At 48.5% G+C, this 23363-nt stretch overlaps 1 protein-coding gene and 2 long non-coding RNA genes across 5 annotated transcripts; 2 read left to right on the top strand and 1 right to left on the bottom strand.

The window, feature by feature from the left end:
• Positions 1-1411: 1411 nt before the first annotated feature.
• LOC130517197 (unconventional myosin-XVIIIb-like) lies at positions 1412-23107 on the bottom strand. 2 transcript variants are annotated; one of them, XM_057018926.1, is made up of 42 exons: positions 22982-23107; positions 20948-21091; positions 20543-20872; positions 20393-20456; positions 19228-19340; positions 18989-19156; positions 17531-17741; positions 17312-17454; positions 17128-17228; positions 16473-16536; positions 16121-16265; positions 15702-15875; positions 15523-15613; positions 15215-15407; positions 15061-15141; positions 14637-14757; positions 14392-14539; positions 13738-13921; positions 13498-13648; positions 12808-12917; positions 12666-12731; positions 12462-12590; positions 12192-12335; positions 11795-11884; positions 11575-11694; positions 11367-11472; positions 10858-10982; positions 10592-10746; positions 9867-9990; positions 9046-9246; positions 8871-8981; positions 8282-8386; positions 8008-8169; positions 7829-7942; positions 7606-7722; positions 7448-7531; positions 7233-7370; positions 6960-7145; positions 4604-4737; positions 4468-4509; positions 2967-3137; positions 1412-2883 (listed from the first exon to the last, which is right to left on the bottom strand). In XM_057018926.1, exons 3-42 carry the CDS (start codon positions 20795-20797, stop codon positions 1938-1940), a joined length of 6087 nt encoding a protein of 2028 aa, XP_056874906.1. In that variant the 5' UTR covers positions 20798-20872; positions 20948-21091; positions 22982-23107; the 3' UTR covers positions 1412-1937. The 2 variants fall into 2 exon arrangements, with proteins under 2 accessions (XP_056874906.1, XP_056874905.1); XM_057018925.1 differs by lacking the exon at positions 22982-23107 and adding an exon at positions 21934-22074.
• On the top strand, positions 12331-13143 carry LOC130517268 (uncharacterized). The gene is made up of 2 exons (XR_008947674.1): positions 12331-12560; positions 12702-13143. It is a non-coding gene; the product is annotated as an uncharacterized LOC130517268 (long non-coding RNA).
• LOC130517261 (uncharacterized) lies at positions 17447-22119 on the top strand. Of its 2 annotated transcripts, XR_008947665.1 has the most exons (3): positions 17447-17748; positions 21011-21093; positions 21201-22119. It is a non-coding gene; the product is annotated as an uncharacterized LOC130517261 (long non-coding RNA). The 2 variants fall into 2 exon arrangements; XR_008947664.1 differs by lacking the exon at positions 17447-17748 and having other exon boundaries at positions 20954-21093.
• Positions 23108-23363: the final 256 nt, after the last annotated feature.

Consider the following 23363-nt stretch of genomic DNA (forward strand, 5'->3'; position numbering starts at 1 on the left):
AGCTCAGAGATGAGGAAGAGCTTAGCAGCTTTGTGGGTTTGCCTATAACGCAGAGGACGGGGAGACGCTTCCTTTTAGACGTTTCATTTGCATTCAGACAGGTTCAATCGTCTTCAGATAATTTTATTGGGAATTACTGAATCTGTAAATGTTACCTGTAGCTGAGTCTGACTGCTGGTGCGGCATTGACATTTTGACCTTAACCTCCAGTCATAAAAGAAAGAAAAACACAATCAATAATATTTCTGCTTTGTTCAGATGCCAAGAACAGACCTGATCATCAGAAGCTGGCTGTTTATTAATGGGAGACTCGGGGGACTCTTACACCGGATTCAGTTATTGCTATGGCTGCAAGATAGGAAATCCATCTGTGCCGAGTCCGAGTCCTTGTGGGCTGGAGGTCAATGAAGCTGAATCCATTTAAACCAAACCTGGGTGAAGAGCACACATGTAAGGCCAACAAGCTAGGACAGCTGGCTGAGGGGCCCGTGTCTCTACCTGAGTGTTGGCCTCACATCACGAGTATACTCCTACTGGAAATAAAAACAAATCAGACACAAAGCATAAATATGTCCACAAATGGCATAAAAAATGCTGCTTTTTCCCTTAACGGGGTCACAGGGGGGTGCTGGAACATCTCCCGGCTACCTTCAGGCGAGAGGCAGGATGCGCCCAGGACAAGTCAAGCATCGCAGGGTTAATAGACGATCAATCATTCACACTCCCATTCAAGGACAGTCGCCCATTCAGACACAGGGAGAACATGCAAACTCCACTCTGGCCCCCAGGGGATTCCTAAAGGAGACGTTCTTGCAGTGAGGCGATAGTAAACTAGCAGGCAGCCCTAACAACATAAGCATCAGGAATCCTAATTATAATAAAGACTAATCTAATATTCAATAAATAGGATTTAGGAACCTGTCTTATATGTGTAACTCTTTTCATGGTTTGTGTGCAAATGGATGTTCTATTCCATATAACCTGCACAAGATGTCCTCAAGACTGGAGCCAAACTGCTTCTGCTTCTATCAGGGCCTGATGAAGAACTCAGGGTTTATCTTAATTGAATAGGGGTAAAACAGGCCTGCACTGACACTCAGAGAACATAAATAAAAGCGTGGCTGTGCCGCTGAGAGCAATATACTGTGGACACCAAGTGAAGCCAATTAGATTTAAAGAAATAAAAGTTTAAATGGTGAAATCTTGATTTGAAAAGCAAACGTGCTTAAAAATCCAGTTCGTAAAACTACCAGTGATAATGACATCAATCTGTTTGTATCGATGCGTGGAAAAGAAAATGTAAAGAAATGAAAAATATGCAGTGACTCTGCATTATATCTGATACCAAATGAACTTTGATTTAATGTTTTTGTTGTTAAGCTAATCTAATACAGAGAAACACACTCAGGAATCTGAAATAGACTTTTTTATTCATGTACAAACAGTTTCTGAAAATACAGAGTGCTGAGGGGTTGAACAAATGTATTTTCAAGGCTTTTAATGGGGGGAAGCATCCCTGTTGACTTCTGAAGTCTCCAATCAGCTCCTGCGGGCTTCGGTCTGTCTGTGGAGCTCGCCCGGAGACGAACAATGAGGCTGATGAGAGAGAGCGCGCAGACACGCAGCCGTCATAAAGGAAAATATGGTGGGGAAACACGTAGCTACAGCCTACACATCCAGGCACGTCTTCATCACACACACAATCACTGGGGGGATCATCGCATTGGCAGTCGCACTGAAAATACCGAAATCTCAGCATCATCTGTCGGGGTCAGCGTATTCAGCTCCAACCCCATCAAAAAATCCCCATCGTGACGGAATTAAGCAACAAATTCAAGCTGATTGTGGTGGCCTGAGGACGATAGCTCTTCGGTCACTCAGAAGGTTGTTGGTTCGGGATGAGATCTAACCAACCTGACTCGCTCACCTCTCCAGGATCAGTCCAGCTCTTTTTTCAGGTACTTTTTCATGACTGACGCCACGTCTCCCGCCTCGCTGCCCTCCGCCTCCAGCCTCTCTCCCTGAGGCCCCTCCAACTTACGCCGTGGTCCCCTGCCTTGGGAACTTCCTCCGGACCCACCCGAGCTGGATGACTCCGTTTCAGAGCTTCTCCGGCTGCGGGTCGAAGGAGGCAGCTCGCCGAAGTGGACGCTCAGTGCCCTCCTGCCTCCGCGCACCGAGCTCGCCAAACTGCTGGTCGACTGAGCTCTTCGGATGGCGGGCAGGATGTCCGAGGCTGTGTCATCCAGCCCGTTGTCTCCAACCAGGCGACGGCTTTGGAAAACCAAGGGTTCTGGTCCCAGAGTGGCTTCCTCCCCGTCTTCTGTAATAAGACTACCCAAAATGCACTTCCTTGGCACTTGAGGGGAGCGTTGGATAAATGTTCGAGAGAGAAGAGGCTGCTCTGGTTCCTCCTCTGGAATGACCTGGGAGGGTGGCCGATGGCGCGTAGTGACCGAGGACGCCAAGGTGGAGAGGCGAGGCAGCGAGGGAAGCGAGGACAGGGAGTCACTCGAACTGAAGCGGGACAGTTTGGCTCCGGGTGCACAGGAGGCGGCGGATGTTTGAGCGTCGCCAACGGAGCGAACGCTGGAGGCGCGAGGCAGGAGCGGCGAGGACGGTTTGAGGATGCTGGGGCCCGGCCGAGGTTCCTGGAGGTTCTCTGGAGCGAGAGAGAGGGCGGAGGCCCTTCTCCTGAGAGTCGTGGCTGCGGTTGTTGGATACACTGGCAGGGAGATGGTGCTCCCGGCGTCTTCTCTGGCATCTCCTCCAGCCCTGCGTTTTCTTAGTCCATCCAGTAATTCAGAGAGGGCTGAGGAGGAGGGTGCCCGACCGAGACCCCTGGTGCCTCCCACCTCAGATCCCTCATCATCCACGCAAGAGCTGTTTGGAGACGGATGTTTGTTCCATTAAAACAGCCTCTTGTTTTGCATTTTTCCGTGCCTATAAAAAGGCATCACACCTACCGGAAGCTGTAAGTGCTCATCGTATCGGTGACTGACTGGCGCCCCCCTTGGCTGCTGATGGTACTGCTGCCATAGGGAGAGCCGCTACCACGAGACGCTCCTCTCGGCACTCCTAACCAATTACGAATCCCTTCTCCAACATCCTCTGTCCCAACACTGGACACTGAGTCACTGCAGAACAAAACTCACGTCGTTGTAACAAATCAGGGTGGATGACATGAATTTAAACAATATGTTACACAAGGTAACAGTCATGTCTAATGATATCTGCAAACCAGACTGCAACGCATGCACGTGTATGTGACCCAGAGGACCCGACGACATTCGTATCACATGCTCTATTGAAAAATAACACGACTCATAACATATTATGCAGGAACGGTAATTTATGAGACCTTACGGGTGTGTTCATGTCGAAAAAATGCAAATCTTAAAGTCACAATGAAACCATGCTGTTCCTCTTTGATTTAAAGATGAGGTTTCAATGATTTAACAGAGAAAAATGCGGCAGCCCACAGGCTGTTAGCAGTCATGCATGCAGCCATTATCATTTCATAACTAATTATCTCCTCAATGATAATAAGATCATCGCAGGTTGACATTTCGGGCAATAGCAAATGAGTAGCTGTAGAAGGACAAGATGGATGGAGACGAAGAAGGAAGCTACACATGGGGGGAAATAATTAATTGCATTAGCCCCGGAAAGGTAAAAAGGTAACTGCTGATTAGGAGACTCCTGAAATGCTTCTGCAGCCTCAGCCCTGATGCGTCCTGATGTCCAGCAGAGCAATCAAACCAGATCTAAAGTTAAAGTTTGCCTCTAGAGAGCTCAGCAGAAAACAAATAAATCACGGCAAGTGTAACCGTGCTGAACGCTGCCTAATGTTCATATTCTCATAAGCTCCAGGAGGCAGTCTCCCAAATTCAAAAGCATTTAGTCAGTCAAATCGATCAAATGTCACAGATTCACTCATTCATTCAAGTCAGCGTTATGGGATTGCTTAAAGGACCCAGTGTGGCAAACCTGGCAGCTTTTGGCATCAATAAAGTTTAAGAGATTCCAACACCAAAAACGTTGCTTTCAAGAACGTCAGAGAGCCTAAACTAACTGTTGGAGGACAAAATGGATTAGTCCACTATTGGACCCACAAGTATTTTTAATCCAGAGGTTTGTGGTAGGTTCGTTTACAATGTGAAATATAGTTATTTATATTTGTAGCTAACAGTAATAGTAGTTAGTTGGTATTCAAGTCTGTTTGTTCAGCTACATTGTGGAAGCCTGGTTGGGCAGTGTTAATATCTTACTGCTAGATGAGAAAAAATCATGCTAATTATGCACTCAAACATGTAAATCTGTCTGTGTTACTTCTCTGTACATTACATATTTTAAAATCTTCCACACTGGATCTTCTCTGAAGCCTCGTGCAACGCTCTCAGGTCATAGGTCACATGCTTCTCTCGCCTTATCTCTCTCTCACACACGCACACACACGATTCTTACAGGTCTTTCTTTCGCGTTAAGGACTCCACAGCAGTCTGAGCGCTGGAGTGAAGGGCAGAGTGGTGAAAGCTGAGTTGACCCAAACACACTGGATCTTGTGGACAGAGGGGGACCTCCCCACGCCGGACTGGCTTACCTTTCCGCGTCGCTTTCGTCGCTCGACTCCACCTCCTCCAGTGCGGCCTGCAGATCCACAATGCGGCGGATGGACGTCTCCAGGTCAGCCTGCAGGGTCTGCCTGACGGCGCTGAGCTCCTCCACCTGCATTTCCTGTGAAGAAATACGAGCGTGACACACTGATGTGCAGGCCTACCACACTCTCACCTTCAGGCCTGGGTGTGCAACCCTTCCCCCCCGCCCCGAGCTCGAGCCCACCCCACCGCAGCAATTACCGTCATTCCTGCTCATATTATCTCATTAGTCGAAGAATGGAAGTGCACTGGTGTGTCCTCTCGTATGACCTGCAGCCTCTAGTCCTGATCCGTGTACTGTAGCTCGTATTTAGACAGAATATTCTCATTCACACACGCTGACACTAGAACAATGTGGTGATTTATTAATCATTCTAGCTTTCTGTCACTAACACACACACACACACACACGCGCAGGCTTCTAGGCTTTCAAAGTTATTGGCTTTGTTAGCTTTGAGGAGAGGGGCGCCAGTGCAGTGGTTGTCATAGCGACACATAACTATGTACGAACGGGTGCGTGTCAGTGTCTCTGAGCGCACGCCCATAACCTTGAAGAGACAATGAGGATTAATCAGAGAGAGAAAGCGGGATGAGCGAGAGATGACACTAAGAAGGTTGGTGGAGGAGCATGTGTGTGTGTGCGTGTGTGTAAGTTGCTGTCTTGGTACTAATAAATTAATAATAAGTGAAACCGTGTCTTTCTTTTCCTCAGCTCAGAGGTCACACTAACTGTTGTGAGGTGCAGCCAGACAGGGGAGGTAATTTTGAGCTGAACAATGTTCCTCCAACAAGACTAGAATGAGTCTGTTATGTCCTGATGCATCTGCAGACAGCAACACAACCAGGCATTTTTTTCAAACATTACACTTTGCCATGGATTGTAACACAGCAACAGCCTATGTGTGCTGCTGTGTCGTGTCGCTCGCTATTGATTTCAGTTAGCATGCTAATGGGCTAGCCCTGGCCCAGTCCAATAGACCCAAAGTCAATCATCTTCTGCTGCTGTAAACTGGCTGCCCTCTGTTTCAGAGCTGTACCCGTTCCCAGTTTTGCATCTATTCACGTTGTGCCTGCGGTGACTCCGTCTGTGGAGCCTGGTTGCAAACTTGGCAGATTGTATTTAGCTGTTGGATCAATACCCTTTTAACTGAGTTAAACTTCACTCCAGGATAATCGAAGCCAACAGGAAAGAGGGATGAATTTGGTGGTTGTTCCTTGGATGTTTGAGCCAGCCTCCCAGCTGCCTGCTAGAAAACTTTTTGTCAAAACAACCATCAACGGGAAAGTTTTGCAAAATCTGTTCACAGGTGCAGAAAACTCCTCCCTTCCTCTGTCGGCGCCGCGATCAAACCGACACGCTAATGAAGGAGATGTTTTATAATGATCCAGATAATGCAGCAGCTGGCGTCTTTGGTAATGAGAACAGCAGAGAAGCGGAGGCAGGGAGGATCGTTTTCAGTCACCTCGGAGTTTCTTAAATACCAGCGCATGTGAGCAAACGCCCTTCAGGGTTTAAATTTAGCCACCAAATGGGGGAGGGCATCAGTTGGAGCGGCAGTGATCTATCTACAGGTGGTAAGAAGAAAGAATCTCCTCTCTGTTACATCCCTTCCAGGAAAATGCTGTTTGAATGAAATGAAGGTGTCAGTCTGCTGTTTCATTACCTTTTGCTTGAGTAAACCAAGGAGAGGCTGGGCTGGGATTGCGTTAAGACAAATATCGTCTGAGTTCTTGCCTCCTCCACACGCAGCCAGGTTGGCCATTTATTCTATTCCTGGGCCTCTGGCTGTGGCGTCTCCTTTAGAACGCTAACATGACTTGATCTCTGCCGAAGCGCTACTGATACAGCTGCTAATATTACTGCTTGTTCTGCTGCTCCTGCTGTTCAGATCCCTGCATGCGTGCGTGCGTGTGTGTGTGTGTGTGTGTGTGTGTGTGTGTGTTTCTACCCACAGGAGATGGAAATGTCCTGAATTACTGCCAAACTGCTCAAAAAGAGAGGTGCTCTCTGTGACGCTGATCCTGGATTTAGCCCAGCGGTTACACTGGGAGCTTTTTTCTCTCCTGCCCACACCAGTTTGACAGCTGCCCACCAGCAGGAACATCCCTCCAATAATTTATCATGTCGATTAGTTACTTCCCGTCTTTAGGGCCAAATATACACTCATGGATTTTGTATCCTAATTCCAAAGGGTTGACTGGTGTTTGGGAGCCTTCGGCCTCTCTCACCAGTTTGCTTCAGTTGTGTTTATATTGTCGGGACCTTCAGGTGTCCGCTGTGCTGCTGTTGTGTTCTGTTACCAGCTCCATGCGTCTACGGCCGCTCTCCTGCTCTCTCTGTGTCAGGTCCTCCATCTCCAGCCTCATGTCCTGCAGACGCTGCTGGTAGTAGCGGGCGTTCTCTCTCTCCCGAGCCTCAGCCTGGGCGCTCTGCTCCAGCTCCTCTCCCAGCCGGACCACGCTGTCCCTCAAACGCAGCACCAGCACCTGCCGTCAGAGATGTGGATCAGAAAGGTGAAGCTAATCCGCAGCACACGGATGTTCGTTAAAAGTGGGAAGGCATCATACCCATACCTCAAACCTCTTGACCTGCCCCCGCTGAAACTCCAGCTTATTTTCCAGATCACATACTCGTGCCTCCTGTTTACTGACGATACTGCGCCCCACAGTGGAGGACTCCAGAAACTGCACCCTGGACACACACTGCTGGAGCTGCACGACAGAGGTGAAGAAACTGAGCCTAGATCTAACACCACCAACTGTTTAAGACCCTCTCGAGCTCTGGGTACCTGTTCTTGCAGCGAGTGTCTCTGTTTTGTCACCTCCTCCAGTTCAGCTTGAAGCTCTCTGATCTGGGAAATATCACTGGAGGACTAATCCAGTGATCCAGAGGAACTTTTAAACTCAGGACAAAAGTGTGAAGAAGACCAGCGGGCTGAGATGATACCTGGGCAATGAGTGCCTTGTGCTTCTTCATCAGCTCATTCAGGTCCTCCTGGTCCTCCTCCACCCTCTTCAGGAGGTCCATCTTCTCATGATGCAGCAGAGCAAGCTGCTCATCTACCTAGAGGGTGAAGTCAGTTACAGACGGTTGTGTGGGTCCAGTATGTTCTGTTGAGTTTGAACCAGTGACCTTTATGACACTAGTGCCTATTCTACAACACACTCACCAAACTCTTCTGTCGGCAGATGTTTTCCAGTTCAATCTGAGTGTTCTCCAGCTCCTGAGCGAGCGTCTTCTGAATGCTCTCGGTCTCCAGGAGCCTCGCCTCTCTGTCTTCCAGCTAAGCGGCGAAACAGACTGTTAGCAGACATTGTTTCAAGCAACGCCGCTGCGAGACGTGTCTACCTGGCAGTGCAGGCGCTCGATCTGCTCTCTGCTGCCGTTGGGCAGGTTTGGGGCCTGGCTGTCCACGGTGGAGAGAAGGAGCTGGGCGTCGGCCAGCAGGGCGTGAGTCCTCTTCAGGTCTCTCCTCAGCTTCTTCTCCACGTCAAAGTCTCTGTGGCCCACCTGGAAGACCGGACGAGTCTTATCAAATTCATTACAGGCTGCTATTCGATAATATTTCATCATTTCGATGCAATTCGATTATCTTCAGGAAAATACAATGAGGATCGCGTACCTGGTCACACAGGGTGGCAATCAGGCCTTCCAAGTCATGCTTCTCATGAATCACCATCTGTTTTTCTTCATATTCCTGCTCCAGCTGCATCTCCAACTGTCTCAGCTGGACACACACACACACACACACACACACACACACACAGAGCAAACAAAGACAGGACGATCTGTTATTGTCCTTTCTCCTGCAGCAGGATCTGTGCTGATAAACCTCCATCATCCAGTATGAAGGAAATAACCCGAAGAAAATCCTCCAAGTGTTTTTTTTTCTGAAAGATTGCGTCAGTTTAGGGTTTTGTCTCTGCTGTAGAAGGAGAGTCCAGTTATGAAAAGAAATTCATCCTACAAATGAAACTAGTAGCTGTTATCAGTCGTGAATATTTGGAATAATTAGGTTTCAACTTTACATTTAACCTTATTTTAATTTAAATGGAAAATGCCATATTTCTACCAGTTTGCTACTGTAGCTAACACGTTAGCTTGGTTCCTCTACAGACCCCATATTCATTCTTTGTTTGAAATGTATGCATTTGATTTTTTTTTTAAACTAGAGCCTGTTGTGAGAATACTTGTTTATTTGGACAACCTACTCGTCTCTGTGAGGACTTGTGCACATCCTCCAACTCCTCCTCTTTGTCTTCCAGCTCTTTTTGATGCATCTGCTTCATCCTCTCCAGTTCCATCTCGAAGCGCATGTGGACCTATCACAGAGAAGAAGACGGTGAGAACACAGCAGCAGGGGAACACCTGCGCGTTGGGCAACACCTGTTGCTGCTGCTGTATTTTGGCGGAGAGCGTGGTGACTTCCTGCGCCCTCTCGCTGGCCTGGCTCTCCAGGAGTCGGAGCTGCTTCTTGAGGTCGGGGAGCGACTCGGAGGCGAGATGGATGGGCAGGCTGAGGTCACGGATCTGGGCGCACAGCTCCTCCTTCTGCTGCTGCAGATGTTCCGTCTCTGTCTGGCTGTCCTGCACGCAGCCACGCAAACAGGTCAGCAGTCAGAGCATGTCCACGGATAATGAATGTTTAAAGGTGACGCTTGTGTGGCAACGTCAATAAAACAGCAGAAGAAATTGATTCAACTAGGAAATTGGTACGTTTTGAATATTTTATAACACTCTGGAACAGCATCTCCAAATCAGTGTGTCCATATTTACACAACTATCCATTAGATTCCTTTCTGCCATACATATTAGAATAGATTGTAGGTTTAGATTATATGTGTCAGCTATAATTGTATGTATGCTCACTCTCAATCTAAACCAGCTGACCCAGTCTTTGTCTCTGCGCTGTGCCTCTGAGCGATCTGCTGCCCATCTCCAGGCTTTATTTCCCTTTTGGCACATGCAAGACCCCAAAATAGAACCATCCCACCAAATATATGCTCAATATTACTTATTATTTTTATTCAAATTGGCTCTCTGAAGGCACGCCGAGACCATTAGGATTAATGTGATGGAGGCTGGTGGTGGAGGTTTTGCTACAGAAACGTCTGAGTAAAGAAGTCAGCCCTAAAAACAGATTTCTGATCCAGGAAGCTGAGTCACTGCTCTCCCTGCTGGATTCCTTCAAGGTTCTGAACACGCACCTGGAGGTTCCGGCGCAGGGTGTAGATTTCAGTCCCCAGAGCTGTGGTTTCCTGTAAAGCTTTGTCCTTTTGATCCCTCTCATTTTCAGCTTCCTCCAGAGCCTGCGCCAGCTCACTATCGAACCTGACAACAGGGACAACAACAACAACAGCTCATCCATCCCTCCATCTTTTCCCCTACGGGGTCGGGAGGGATTGGCTGGAGCCTTTCCCAGCTCGTTAGTCATCACATGAATTAAACTAAAATGCTCAACAAATGAAGCAGGGAAGCACACACTTGTATTTAAAGAAAGGTTATTGCAACAAAAACCGCCTCTGAGCAATAAGGAACCGACCTTTAGCCAGAAATCTGATTTGAATTAAGGACTCTTTCATCCAGAACCTTTTTCCAGGTCCAGCTTTCATTGTCAATGATGCAGCACAAACGCAAGAGGGGAACATTAAAAACTGACCTCAACATCGTTTGGTTTTATGAGAGAAAAGCTGCTTTTATATTTTCTCAGCTGTGCCGTTTCGACTCTATTTAATGAACCCCGGCTGCCAAAGTAATATTAAAAATGTGTCAGATTGGGAACATTTATCATAAAAATGGACAAAGGAAAACCTCGAACTAAGAGGGCTTTTGTTTCAGGCCGTTTCTTCTCTAACATCACTGCTACAGACCCCCCAATTACTCACAAATACCACTATCTGAGAGGGAAACATCGCAACACTTGGACACAAACCTCCTCTGTTTGCGCTCCAGCTCATGCACGCGGCCCTGCAGGCTGTCAGTGAGGACCCGGGCGTCCTGGAGGTCAGAGGTCACGCGCCGACAGTGACGTTTCAGTTCGTTCGCACTCCGTCTGGACTGCTCCAGCTGGGCCTGGAGCGCAGCCACCTGCTCGCACACACACACACACACACGCCCACCCTCACCGTCTTTGTATGTATCTTCAGATGTTTAATCTTTCGGCGGCGTTCCGCTGCACACCCCAGCGTCCTGCCTCACCTTGGCATCGAGCTGTTGCCGACTTTGTCGCTCGTTTTCCAGTTTTTCCTCGGTCTGCTTGAGTCGTCTACGGACGAATTCCACCTCCGTCTGGCAGCACTCCAGCTGCATGGCCAGCTCGCCGTCTGCGTGGGGCGAGGCAGAGTAATGGGCAGAGACACCGGAGGCTATTTGTACTCGCTGTCTCCAAGTTTGGGACATCGAGGTGGAGCATAAATCTGCCTCTTTTAAAGACAATGTTGGGATTATTGCACTGAGTTTGGGATGTTTAGTGGAACAGATCTGATTATTTTTCAAACAAATGGGTTGATGAGTCACTTCTAGAATCTTTGTTTCTTTAATGATGAGAAACATCAGACCTGAAAAAAATAATTAGACTGTAAATCTTAACCTCTGCAGTGTGTTGTCAGCACACTGTATGCAGTACACTCGTAACCCCTGGCAACAGAGGAGGAACTACAGCCTCCACGGCTACAGAGAGAGGCTTCCCCTGGCAGACTGACGTTTACCTGTTCCTGCTCCTCTCTGACTCTCAGCAGCCTGGACTCTCTGTTTCTCCTCCTCCAGCTGCTTCTCCAGTGTTCCCATGGTAACTTTACACTGGTCCAGACGAGCCTGGTGGAGACAAGACATTCAGCTATCAGGGAGAAGCAAGAATAAACCACAACTCTTCCATTAAGTAATAGATTACTTTTACAAACATCTGTGAGGCTCTACCTGCAGTTCTTTGTTCTCCCGGCTGAGTCGGAGTCTCTCAGCCCTTTCCACATCCAGAGCCTGGCCTACCGCATCGCCACGGAAACGCTCATCACTGAGCTCAGATGTCACAGCTGTAACCTGCATAAATATAAAAGCATAGGCAGAGTGTGTGTGTGTGTGTGTGTGTGTGTGTGTGTGTGTGTGTGTGTGTGTGTGTGTGTGTGTGTGTGCTGCAGACCTTGGTCTCCAGGCTGTCTGCAGTCTGCCTCAGCTCATTCCTCTCTTTCTCTGATTTCTCCAGGCGCCGTCTCAGAGCCGTTATCTCATCCTGACAAAACCAAGGAGAGCATCTCGCGGCAAATGAAACATCCTAAACGATCAGTTTCAACACCGCTTTGTTAGCAGATCCGTCACGGTGATGAGTCACAGAGGGTCCAGCAGACATTGACGTGACGCTGCTGTTTTTGCCGGTCCAGAGGGTCACACGTTGCACCAAATAATCGGAATAATCGAAAATATCAGCGATCTATGTGAGCTCACTCTTCTCTCTATGTGTAATTGTGAAGCTGGCACCCGTGCGGGCGTGTGAGCATGTGTGCGTGCGCGCGCGTGCGCGCGTGTGTGTGTGTATGTACCTCTTTGGCTCGTAACCTTTCATTGTCCATGTTGACATCGAGCAGAGGACGCACGCGGCAAAAAAGTTTCCACCAACTCCACTTGGACACGACCCTCAGAGCCCGCAGGTTCCTCTGCAGACAGCTGACTGCCATCTGCTGCACCTGTACACACACACACACACACACACCACACACACACACACACACACACACACATAAACACACACACATTAAGGTGTGAATGACAGTTGAATAATTCCAAATTCAGATGTTAGGACACAAACTAACCTTGAGTTTTCGGTATTTCTGACGGGCCACGTGTCCCCTGCAGGACGCCTGCAGGTAGACCAGCCAGCCGGTGACCTGCTGATCCCTCTGCTGCTCCAGGTACTGCAAAACTCCGCGCTTCATGAACACCTGAGACAACCACAGGAGGACCGGTGACGCTTTACGTCCACTGGATTCATATGGTTCAATTAGAGGAGGTCTTACTCTGCTGTCGCCAATGACGACGCTCTTTTTGTCCAGATCCAAGTCAGCCAGCAACTCCTCCACGGCCTGAAAAGCAAAGCTGGAGGTCAGTTCCTTCACGGTGAACTGAGGCTCGGTTAGCTTGCAGGAGCGTCCGCCTGACCTTTCTCTCATCGTGGCTGACGAACATGGACGCGTATCTCTTCATGATGGGCGGAGACAAGGCCTGGAAATGACACCTGAAGTCGCTCAGAGTCATGTGCTCAGGATAGCCTGGGAGAAACCAGAGGGGGAAACAAGAAGGGCTCCTCAGTGCAACCACCCAAAGGTTCCTATCAGCCTCCAGGAGCTTATACAATTTCAAGAACTTGTGGTACGCCATCTTAGTGGCGACTTAAATCCAATGATCCTGTATATTGCTCTTTATAGCTGTTAACTGTGGCTCTTTAAACTCATCAGAACATCAATTAAAGGAAAGCGCCGTTTTATTGTGCTTTGATATTTGGCTCCTCAATAAATTCCCTGCAGTAAAAATTGCACTTTTCCCGCTGCATCAACAATTAAAGTAGCAATTCCGCGCCTTCTGCGTGAACTTTACATAAATGCTGAGCTGCGTCTTGTGGAACGTTAAACTCCAGTGTTATTTCTGCCCAGTGAGCAGTCCACATGTTTATGACAGTGCCAAATCAAGCGTTGCCTCCAGAGCGACATAACATCTGTAATCTGATCTTCAGGTGACTTTAATGCAGGCTCTTTGACTTAACTCTTCTGGCATTTTGGCACCTGGAAGTTTTCATTTCTGCACTCAGCATGGAGATTGGGTCCACCGCAATGTTTTATCAGACATGCTGACCTGTTCTGTGGAACTGCAGGGCCGACAGGATCTGTGTGGACTGCAGCTGCGCCCTGAGTGCTGGAACATCAAAACTTCCACCATCGCTCTTTGCATGGACACACTGCAGGAACATGGGCCTGGCTCGACGGATCAGGTTCACCAGAGCGTCCTTCGGGACGATGGCGGCGGCGGAGAAACAGCAGAAAATCCATGAAAGGCTTTAATAAAAGGGAATAATGGGTGTTGGGGAATGCTGACCGTCTGTAGTTTGACAGCAATGCACTGCGAGTGTCTGCGCATGGCGGACATCCCCCCGCTGAACGTTTTCCTGATGGTGCCGTTCCGCTGCAGAGAGCGCTGGCTGTTGCCCTCCAGACCTCCCAGACCTCGACACAGGGGGGGCAGCGAGATTCTGGGGGTGAACATGGCCTTCACCACCCCTCTGAAGAAGAGGAGGAGAGCTGAACATCATGACCGAGCGCTAAAGCAACCAGAAGAGACAGTTAAACTGCTCTGTTCTGTGCAAATATGATTAAAAATACATTGAATGCATTACTTTGATGTATTAAGTTGCATTTGCTCCTGCAGTGCTGTCACAATATTGTTTGGGCATCTGCCATTTAAAATGTCTAGTTTGACTCATAGATGTCCGATTTGTATGATTTGCGAACGCGGAGATGAAGTAAGCAGATCCTTTTGCAGAAGCTTCCCATGAATGCAGGCGTACTGCTCAGCAACGGCACCAGGACGTCTCCAGGGTGCACCGTTTTCAGAGGTACCGATGAAACTGTGCCTTCAGAACCTGCTTTTCTTCTTCTCCTTCCACATTTTCAGACCAGATGAAGTTGCGTTCAAATGCAAATGGGACATTCTGCCGCCCGTTGGCGTTGGGCCTTCTGCGAAAATACTCACATGGTGGAGTTCTGGAGCAGACAGGTGGCGTTCAGCGATGATGGGTTGTTCTGAATGAGACCGAACCATCCGGTCAGGTCGTAGCGGACCGGGTCGCAGCCCATCAGGTGGTTCACCTCGCACTGCAGCGGCTGCTCACACTGACGCACTGCGGGGACGCACGCGGCATTCAGGGCACACATGGCTGGGACAACATTAACATTTTAAAGTGTTCATGTGCACGTGCGCATCTGCGCGTGCTTTACCGGTGCCGCTGAAATACTGGCAGACTCGCTCCAGAGCGCTGTTCTCATTGGAGCCCGGTGTCACCATCTCCTCATCCAGAACCCATAAAAGACCTCTGGGGTCTCCATCTGCTGCACGGACCTTGGAGATTCCCGCACATGAAATATTAAACAGCTCATCTCCAGCAACGCGGCGCTGTAATTGCATTTTTATCTTCCACATTTCAGCCAAAGAAGCAGCAAACCAAACACTTAAAAAGATCTTTCATCTCAATGGTAACATATTGTCGGGAACGAAAAACAAATATGAGATAATTGTAGACATTTTGAGCCTGTTTTTCCCACTCCCGGAGTTACCGACTGCATTAGACAGGACTAACGACAACTTCCATGATTATGACCTCATTTTGCAGGTGTTCCCAGGTGATTAATGTGATGCAGGTACCTGTGGGGGCGGCTGGTCGATCGCTGAAACCACCTCAGCAGGACTGTTCTCAGGGTTCTCCAGCTCCACCGGGATCCTCTCCTGTCGTCCAAATGTCACTTTAAGACATCTGAAACTGAGCCCGCGGCAGGTCGGAATATGTCGGCACGGTTACCTGCGCGTATCTCTCCAGCGTGTGTGTGAAAGTGTGTGTGTGGTAGTGCTCCAGGAGCCTCTCCTGCAGGTAGTTGTGGCAGAGCTCAGACCAGCTGGCTCCACGTTCTTCAGCGGAGTGTCTCGGGTTCCTCAGTCCAGGCGTGTCAACGACCATGACCGAAGCTAACGTCAGCTGCTGACTGCTCAGAGCCCTGAGCACCAAACACACACAACTTATGGCGCCTCCATCTCAAGTATTATTCAGACAGCAGACGGCCAAAATGTTCTTTTGCTCGTGCATGTTAATATATCATCACTGGAAAATACCTGTTAATTAGAGAGACAATAGCAGTGAAGAGTTCTTCATAGAGCCCAGCAGCCATTCCTTCCAGACACTGAACCGCTGTCAATCTGGGACCTGCATTTTGAAGCCACAGATCACTTTTTTTATGAAGTAAAAGCTTAAAAGAGCTTGAGATGAAACTGAAAGTACGCGTGTCTCTCACCTTCCTCCGCCTCTGCAGCAGTACTTCTCTCTCTGCTGCCCCCGGTGGTGGCTCTCTGCAGCAGCTGCCGGAGGTGGTGTTTGAAGACGGCCGTGTGAAGCTCATCCCCTTCACAGCCCAGCACGCTGCTGGCCTTCTGAGCACTGTCAAAGCTCACAAACTGTCTCCTGCCCACTGACAACACGGGGGCAACACGACACTTACAGAGATGGAGGAGGCAAAAGTTCTTGCAGCAGTTAATACAAGAATTGTTAACTGCTGCAGTTGAATTTTAACCCAATTAAACCCATCTCAATCAACTTTGTTTTGTCTGTATGACATTTTTATCTCTTGGTGTTAACACACGGCACTTTTTCGTGTGTTTACGGACACAGTGTGAGCGGCGATGCTCTCGACCACGGGTGATGAATCAGTGTTACCTCTGCAGGCCCCGGCAGCTCCCAGATGGTAAATGGCAGCAAGAACATGCCATATAGCCTTCTGCTCAGTGGCTGAGAAGCCAAGGGTTTCCATGGCAGCCAGCAACTTGGTGAAGGCGACGGACGCTCGCTGCTTCTCCTCCACCTAAGAACAGCCCAACAGACAGTTTCAGCATGTCTGAGGAAGAGCAAATCCTCCACCAAATTCTACACATACAAAGCTAGTTTTAACATTTTAGCTAGTATGATGACATCATCAGGCCGAATGGTGATCCTCTTCTGATTGGCTAAAGGTGGGTGTGAGCAGGCGTGAATACGATTATTTAATTCTGTATTTGTCGCCTTTTCTCACCTTGGCGGGGTGAATGATGCCGAAGGTGTTGGTCTCAGGAAGCTGATGCAGTTGCAGTTCTGTCCTGATGGAGATATTATATTCCGAAACACACACAGTCACATCGCTCTAGCGGATTGATGGTCAATCTCAATAAAAGCAACACTGTGACAGATGTTAGTTACGACAACACAAACCCAGCAAACAGTATAAATATGTCATTATGAACCATTATGCAGCAATAAAACTCAGCTTAGGGAGATGTATTACTGTAATGCTCATAGTCATCAAATAGCTGGAACAGAAGTATCCATTTTGCTGCCACATGTCTCTTGTGGCTAATATTTTTTCACGCTCCAGGTCAGAATGCTATGTAATGTTTCCATTTGTCCTGTGAATATTATATAGAGACACTAAAGTATGAGGTTGAGAAGGAAGACATTGTACATTGGAAGTTACAGATACATTTTCCACATAAAGAATCCTTTACAGAGAAAGAACGGATGTAAAAATGGTGATTTAATGCTGTAATGGGTGAGTTGGGGCGGTGCGGTGGTTTTGTGTTCGAATCTCCATCTGGGGTCCAGAGGCTTTTCTATCTTGAGACTAACTCTTCTCCAAAGACACAAATTTGGGGGATAGGCCCAGGCGAGGGACCTTCGTCTCGGAAGATTACCTCATCGCTGTGCTGAGTCCCCCCAGCATTTGAGAGAAGACCAGGAAGTTACTCTCTCCCGCAGTCGTCTGACAAACCCTCCATTTGTCCAACATCATCGTCTAGAGGGGATGGAGCCATGTCAGAAGGAAAGGCATAAAAAAATGTTGTGTGTGTGTGTGTGTGTGTGTGTGTGAGTGCCTGCCTGTAGGTGCCCAGCAGCAGCCTGTCCAGCGTGGTTGAAGTCCAGGGAGAAGACCATGGCGAATCGAGATGAGGCGTCGCTGTGCTGCGAGCTGACGCAGCCAAAGGACCTGAGGACGGTGAACATGGCGTGCACGCGCTCCACTGGCGAGAGAAGCTGCATTAACCATCTGTAGATGGCGAATTCAAACCTGCCGGCCCGTTCGAAAGTGCCACTCACCGCTCATCTTCTCTCCGGCCGTGCCCGCTTGCTTGAGCAGCGCATGTGTGAAGGCCTGGCACGCCGCTGTTTTCCCTGTTCCACTGCGTCCCACCGCGCACACGCTGTGGTCTCTCCTGCTGCCCACCATGGACACGTGCACACGTTTGACCAGAGCAGCCAGCGCAGGAGGCGCGTCCCACACGTAGTCTCCCCGTCGAGACTTTGGCGTCTGACAGGTAAGAAGACACGATTACGTTCTGTCATGGTTGGCATTAAGACTTGCTGGATAATGTTCCCACGGCAACCATCTAGCTCTGGTTTCTAAAAGTAGTGATTTCAGGACGTGCTAAATTAGCATCAGGCTACATGTTTGTCAGGAGAACAGGGAGTTAAGGAGCTCATATGTGTAACGTGACGTGAAGATATGACAATCCTGTCTTATCAGCTGAGCCTTTCAGGCGCCTTTGTCCAACCACGTGAGCGTGTCCTTGCCCCGCGTCTCTTCTCCGTTCCCACCCAAAGGTTCCTATCAGCCTACGGCGCCCTGCCTTTGGGCCTTGAACGCGTTGGGGTGGCAATACCCTCCGCCCGATGTGTTAGATGTTTTGATGGACAGCTGTCTTCACACCTCATACCATCAGCACACTCTGTGACGCCATTCGCTCAAAAGTGTGTTGGAATCTGCAGACGTGCACCCTCCTTCATCGCACGACGCCGCTCCGTTAGGCGGCAGCTGGCTCTAAACAGCCTGTAGGCCTGAATGTGTGTGTGCCTTCATCGTTCCGCGTCTGCCTCAGATGATCTGGCAAACCCGTCCAGGTCGTGCTGCCCGACTCGCTCTGGGATTACTGGGATCCCGGCATTTCGGATATGTGGAACAAAGAGCAGCAATTAACGGCGGTTAATTACCGACCGCTCCTCTCGGCGTGTCGGGGAGATTTAAATCATCAATTAATTCGCGCCTGTCTGAGCGTGGCTACAGGTGATAGCAGTAATATTTTCCTCCTCCGCCACGTGTTAGTTTATGCATCAGCATCCATCTGCTGTCAATTAAAATGATCATTATCTCCATAAGCCCACACTTTTGATACTCGGCAGCAACGGTGCAACCGAAGCCGATTAGTCTGAAGGAGGAGACGGCGAGCCAGCGAAACATCAGAGTCTGATCCTGAGAGGAAGCTGTCACACATCCCATCATCATTCTGGGTCAATTCTGTGCTGGGTCCTTTTTTAAAGGAAGATTTACAATTAAAAAAGCCTCAAAAATGTGTTTAATACAAGCACACATGGTATCCTTTATGCTTTAAATACTGTGTGAATGTTTAGACATCACAGTTTTCTGTGGCCTTAAATCATAGTAGATGCAGTAAACTCATTATTCTGATCGCCTGCAGGTTGTTTCTGGACATTTTCACTCTCCCAACCCCTTGAACTCAACATTTAGCATTTCAAAACAGCTTGTGTTGCTGGGTTCACCTTGCTGTGGGTCTGAATCGGAGGCCAGAAGCTGACCAAGTTGGGTCCGGCGTGTGTGAGCGGCATGTCGGCTCTGGCGCGACTGCTCAGAGTGTTCAGGACTCCGCATTCGTTCATGTGCTGCAGGTTGCTCAGGTCCTCGCACAGGTTCTGCTCCGGGGGATTACACTGCAGAGGGGAAGTGGCTTTCAGGCTTTAAAGGACAGACGGGAGAGCAAATATAGGAAGGGACGCTCTACCTGCTCCGTCTCGTACTCCGTAACGTCATGCAGGGAGCCGTCCGTGTCCAGGCGCACCCTCACCATACCGTCCGGGAGTTCGGGGGTTCCCTCATCCGGCTTCAGTTGGGTGGCTGCAATCATTACAGCAACCAGTCAGAGACGAGGAAAAGTCACAGACGCACTTTGATTGTTTCATACTTTTTCAGAAGGAAATTGTTATTTTAGTCAAGAAAACCACATCGTCAACAGTTTGCGGCCCCCGAAGAGTCATTACCATGAAATTAGCTGATTTAGATGAAATGATCATTTTATATTCCTTGTGCAAAAAGGAGAATAATGAGCTATAAAACGCAAAAATGCACTTGCTTAAGTAGTTTCCTGAACTGTTTTATGTCTATATAAGATTTGGGGGGGGGGCTAATTCCCCAGTCCCATGTAAAACAGCAGGAAGTGGATTTCATATGAAGCAGCAGTGAGATTAGAGCAACGCTGCTGGATGTGGATGGATGATAAATTGAGCAGATGGATGTGGAGTGGATCCATCCCGGTGTCATCAGAGCTACGGCGTGTCGGTAGCGTGCGCGGCTTGCTCATGATGTGTTTAATTGGCAGATGAGAAGACTAATCCCTGCAGATTATGGACCAACGAGGGAGACTGTGTCGATATTAATGGGAGAATTTACCAAATGTGGCCTTTCACCCTGAATATAATCGCAACTGTGACACACGGAACGTGCGCTCTATTACACGTGCCCACATCGTTTGACAGCAGGGGAGTCAGTCTGCAGATATCCCATCAAGATGGACACAGAAAAGGTTATTCAATTATCCAGCAGGGAGATTATAGATAACAATAAATGAATCTCTGCCCTCAAAGAGACCTGCGGCGGCAGCAGGGGGAGAAAAGGCATTTTTGATTTATTTTATTTACATTAGAATGTGCAACGCAAAAAAAAGCCTTAGTTGATGATAAATATGAACCAGAATTGAGTTAAGTATTCCAGAAATACTCCAGGAACTTGAAACTTCTGTGTCTTGATTCTGTCTGTGTGCTTTTAATCAGATCTAAACATCACTGGTGATTTATCCGAGGCAGTTTTATATTGATCTAAGCAGCAGAGCAGCATTGTTTAGCTCTTTAATAATCAATTATTCAGGCAGCGGGACAGACTGACGGACTCACCCGGGGTAAAACCGTCCTTGTGAACGTACCACACGCGTCCAGCTTCATACCACACGTCTCTCACCTGAGACAGGAAACAGGAAATGAAACCATTCGAGGGGAAACGTGCCATAAATCCAGATAAACCTTCCAAATCATCAACAGGCGAACCTGTCTCCTGTCGTTCTCGGTTACATTTGCCTCGGCCTGTCTGCCCTCTGGCTGCAGCCTCTCCTCCGTCTGCTCCGCCGGCTTCGCCTCTTCCACCTTCTCCTCTTCCGGTTCTGCCCGTATCGTCGATCTCCTCTCCTCTGACCTCCTGGACGGCTGCGTTCGCACTTCCTGTCTGGCTTCTTGTTTGTTTTGTCCGTCGGGGGTCAGCGTGCACCTGCCGCTGCCGTTGATCTGCTCAGCCCGGAGGGACATCTCGGCCTCCAGGATCGGCGGAGTCTGATCCGGGACCAGGAACTGCTGCACAAGGTCGTTGCTCAGTTTGCTCGGCTGCAGGAGGAATCAGAAGAAGGAAATGGTTTTTGAAGTGCGGGTGTTTGGGGGCGCTGATGGGATGATACCGACCGGCCTCTCCTCTTTGACCTCTGGCTCCTTCTGTTTGGTCTCCTTTTCCGATTCTCTGACCAGCTGCTTCAGGAACCCGCCCGGTATGACCGACACAGCCGGCGGCGGCGTGGCAGTGACCAGGGGTGTCTTCTCCTCCTTTATCTGTGGGTATCAACCAGGAAACAATTACAATCTGAATCCCCGTCAGGGAAAAGTGCCAGTTCAAGCTTTGTTGAAAATAATCACCGCTGTTATTGTTGCCTCCCTTCAGGGTGGATGCAGAGGTGAATTCAGAGATCAAGAGTTCTACAGGGAAGTTTGTGGGGGGTTTACACCTTCCTCGCCTTTGGGTGCCACGTTTCAACAGAGAACATTTCCTTTAATGGTTACGACCCACTTTTTCCTTGCATATTTAGCCTCTTTGTCATAATTTGAAGATGAGTTTTCCTGATTGACTTTGCAGAGATTGAATGTGATTTTAGCTGAGCTGTTTTAAGAACTCTGGATCTCTGATCCACGTGCACTCAAATTTAAGCTACCAGCAGAGCGGCGCACTCGTTATTCACGGCATCAGAGACGCAAACTTGTTTTCTTTTTCGATTTTCCCACAAGAGTCACGATTTGACCGTCCTGCCAGAACTAATTCATTTCAAAAACCTATTTAAAGCTTTAGCATCACTCACATTCACTTACCTGTTAAGCTGGGAAACAAGTGAAATGTGACTGAACATGAATCCACAAGACATTCAGAGATTATGGAGACTTAGAAATATAAGAGATCATTTTATACTTTAACAAAACACAAAAGCAACCTCACAGTGATGCAGAACTATCAAATATCAAAGCATCAGCTTCCAACCCCCCCAGAAAGAGAAATAGCCTCTCAGTGCAGAAGTCATGCGTGAGTGTGAGTTGAAAGGTGTTCTGTTACACACACAAACACCATTACATGCGCGTGCAGCATTAGAGTTCAAATTAGAGCACACAGATCATTCTGAACCTCCCTTCTGCTCCCACAGTTTTAAGCGTGAAGACAGAGCCATGTTTTAGCTGAGGGAATCGGGTTCAGGGGCGTGGAGAGGAGGTCCCGGGGACGGCAGCCAGCGGTGATGTCAGAGTGGCAGTGTGTGTGTGCGCGTGTGTGTGAGAAACAAAGACAGGCCACCTAATAAAAAAAAGTGAGAGCAGAACACGGTGATGCTTCATTGTGTTGAAGACCAGAAAGGAAAAATGGTGGTTATTCGGTGGTTCCACACACTTAATATCTGTAGAATAAACAGTTAATTGACAGATGGTTCTGTGACAGGGGCCAAAGTTTGCCATCTAGTCCCACAGAGCTCTGTTCTTGACCCACTGTCGTTTTAATGGCACATGTTAGTTGAGGGATTAAGCAATTCCTCTGTGCTCTCAATAAAATAAATCAAAAATGATAAAAGTGTCACGAATGATTCTTAATACTGTGTAATAACCAACAAATGTAGAATTAGACTGTTCTTTTCTAAAACTGAAGCAGGAACTGTCCCCACACCTCAGTTCCTCCTTACATCTGATCTTCTGTGATGCTTCTTGTATGTCAACACTATTGAGTCGGCATTTAGTATGTGACTCGACTGACATTTAGCATATAAATAATCTCAATCGCAATCCAACTTCTTAAAGTTGGGATTAGAGAGTAAATCATGACCCAACCTCAGGCTGTGAATCACCACATCGGACCACTGCTTGAATCAGAGCCTGTAAACAGCTCAGCAGCAACCAGTTTGGATAAACAACATATTTAGACTAAAATCTGAGGATACACTTAAAATTCTTCCTAAAGTCAAACTCCTGGAATGTTACCATGTTAGGAAACCCTTCTGGATGAGCCTCCAGGGTCAGAAACAAGATCAATCTGTAGTTTGTTGTTCCAAACCAATGTCACAATCCCAGCCCGGCCACACAGGGTCCGACGGGCCCGTTCGCTCCAAATAAAGCCTGCGAGGTGTCAAATGGTCCCTGTGCACATCAGAGCGCTACAAACCCACACACATACCTAAAAAGGCAATTGCATACCTGGAAAACATAAAAAAATAAATAAATATTTTAAGGGTCCAAAGGAGAGTCCTGCTTCCACGCGAGCGCCAGCACGGACACACGGGCCAGGACAGCCGGAATGAGGCCTCCAGTCAGAAATAGAGCGACCCGGCGATAAGCAACACAGCAGGTCTGACAGACGAGTCCTCTATAAATATCTGCAGGCACGTCTGGGGGTGGGGGTGGGGGGGGACCCTGTTTGTACAACTGTTTGATATCATATCACAAAAATAAAAGGCACGACAGGGAAGAACACGACCCACCAAAGATGGGCACCGGACATTTCTGACTGGATTCAAGGCCCTTGAAAATGTGTTTAATGACTACGGGATTTGGGTGGGTGGGGGGGACACAAGCACAC

The sequence above is a fragment of the Takifugu flavidus genome, chromosome 20 (genome assembly GCF_003711565.1).
Source record: "Takifugu flavidus isolate HTHZ2018 chromosome 20, ASM371156v2, whole genome shotgun sequence".
Classification (NCBI taxonomy): Eukaryota; Metazoa; Chordata; class Actinopteri; order Tetraodontiformes; family Tetraodontidae; genus Takifugu; species Takifugu flavidus.

Coding starts and splice junctions, on each gene's coding strand:
- LOC130517197 (XM_057018925.1), bottom strand. CDS start 21,972: ATGGCTCTGTCTTCACGCTTAAAACTGTGGGAGCAGAAG. Junction 15,142..15,214: donor CGCTGGAGAGATACGCGCAG/GTAACCGTGCCG, acceptor TTTGGACGACAG/GAGAGGATCCCGGTGGAGCT. Junction 7,371..7,447: donor GACACTCGCTGCAAGAACAG/GTACCCAGAGCT, acceptor TCTGTCGTGCAG/CTCCAGCAGTGTGTGTCCAG.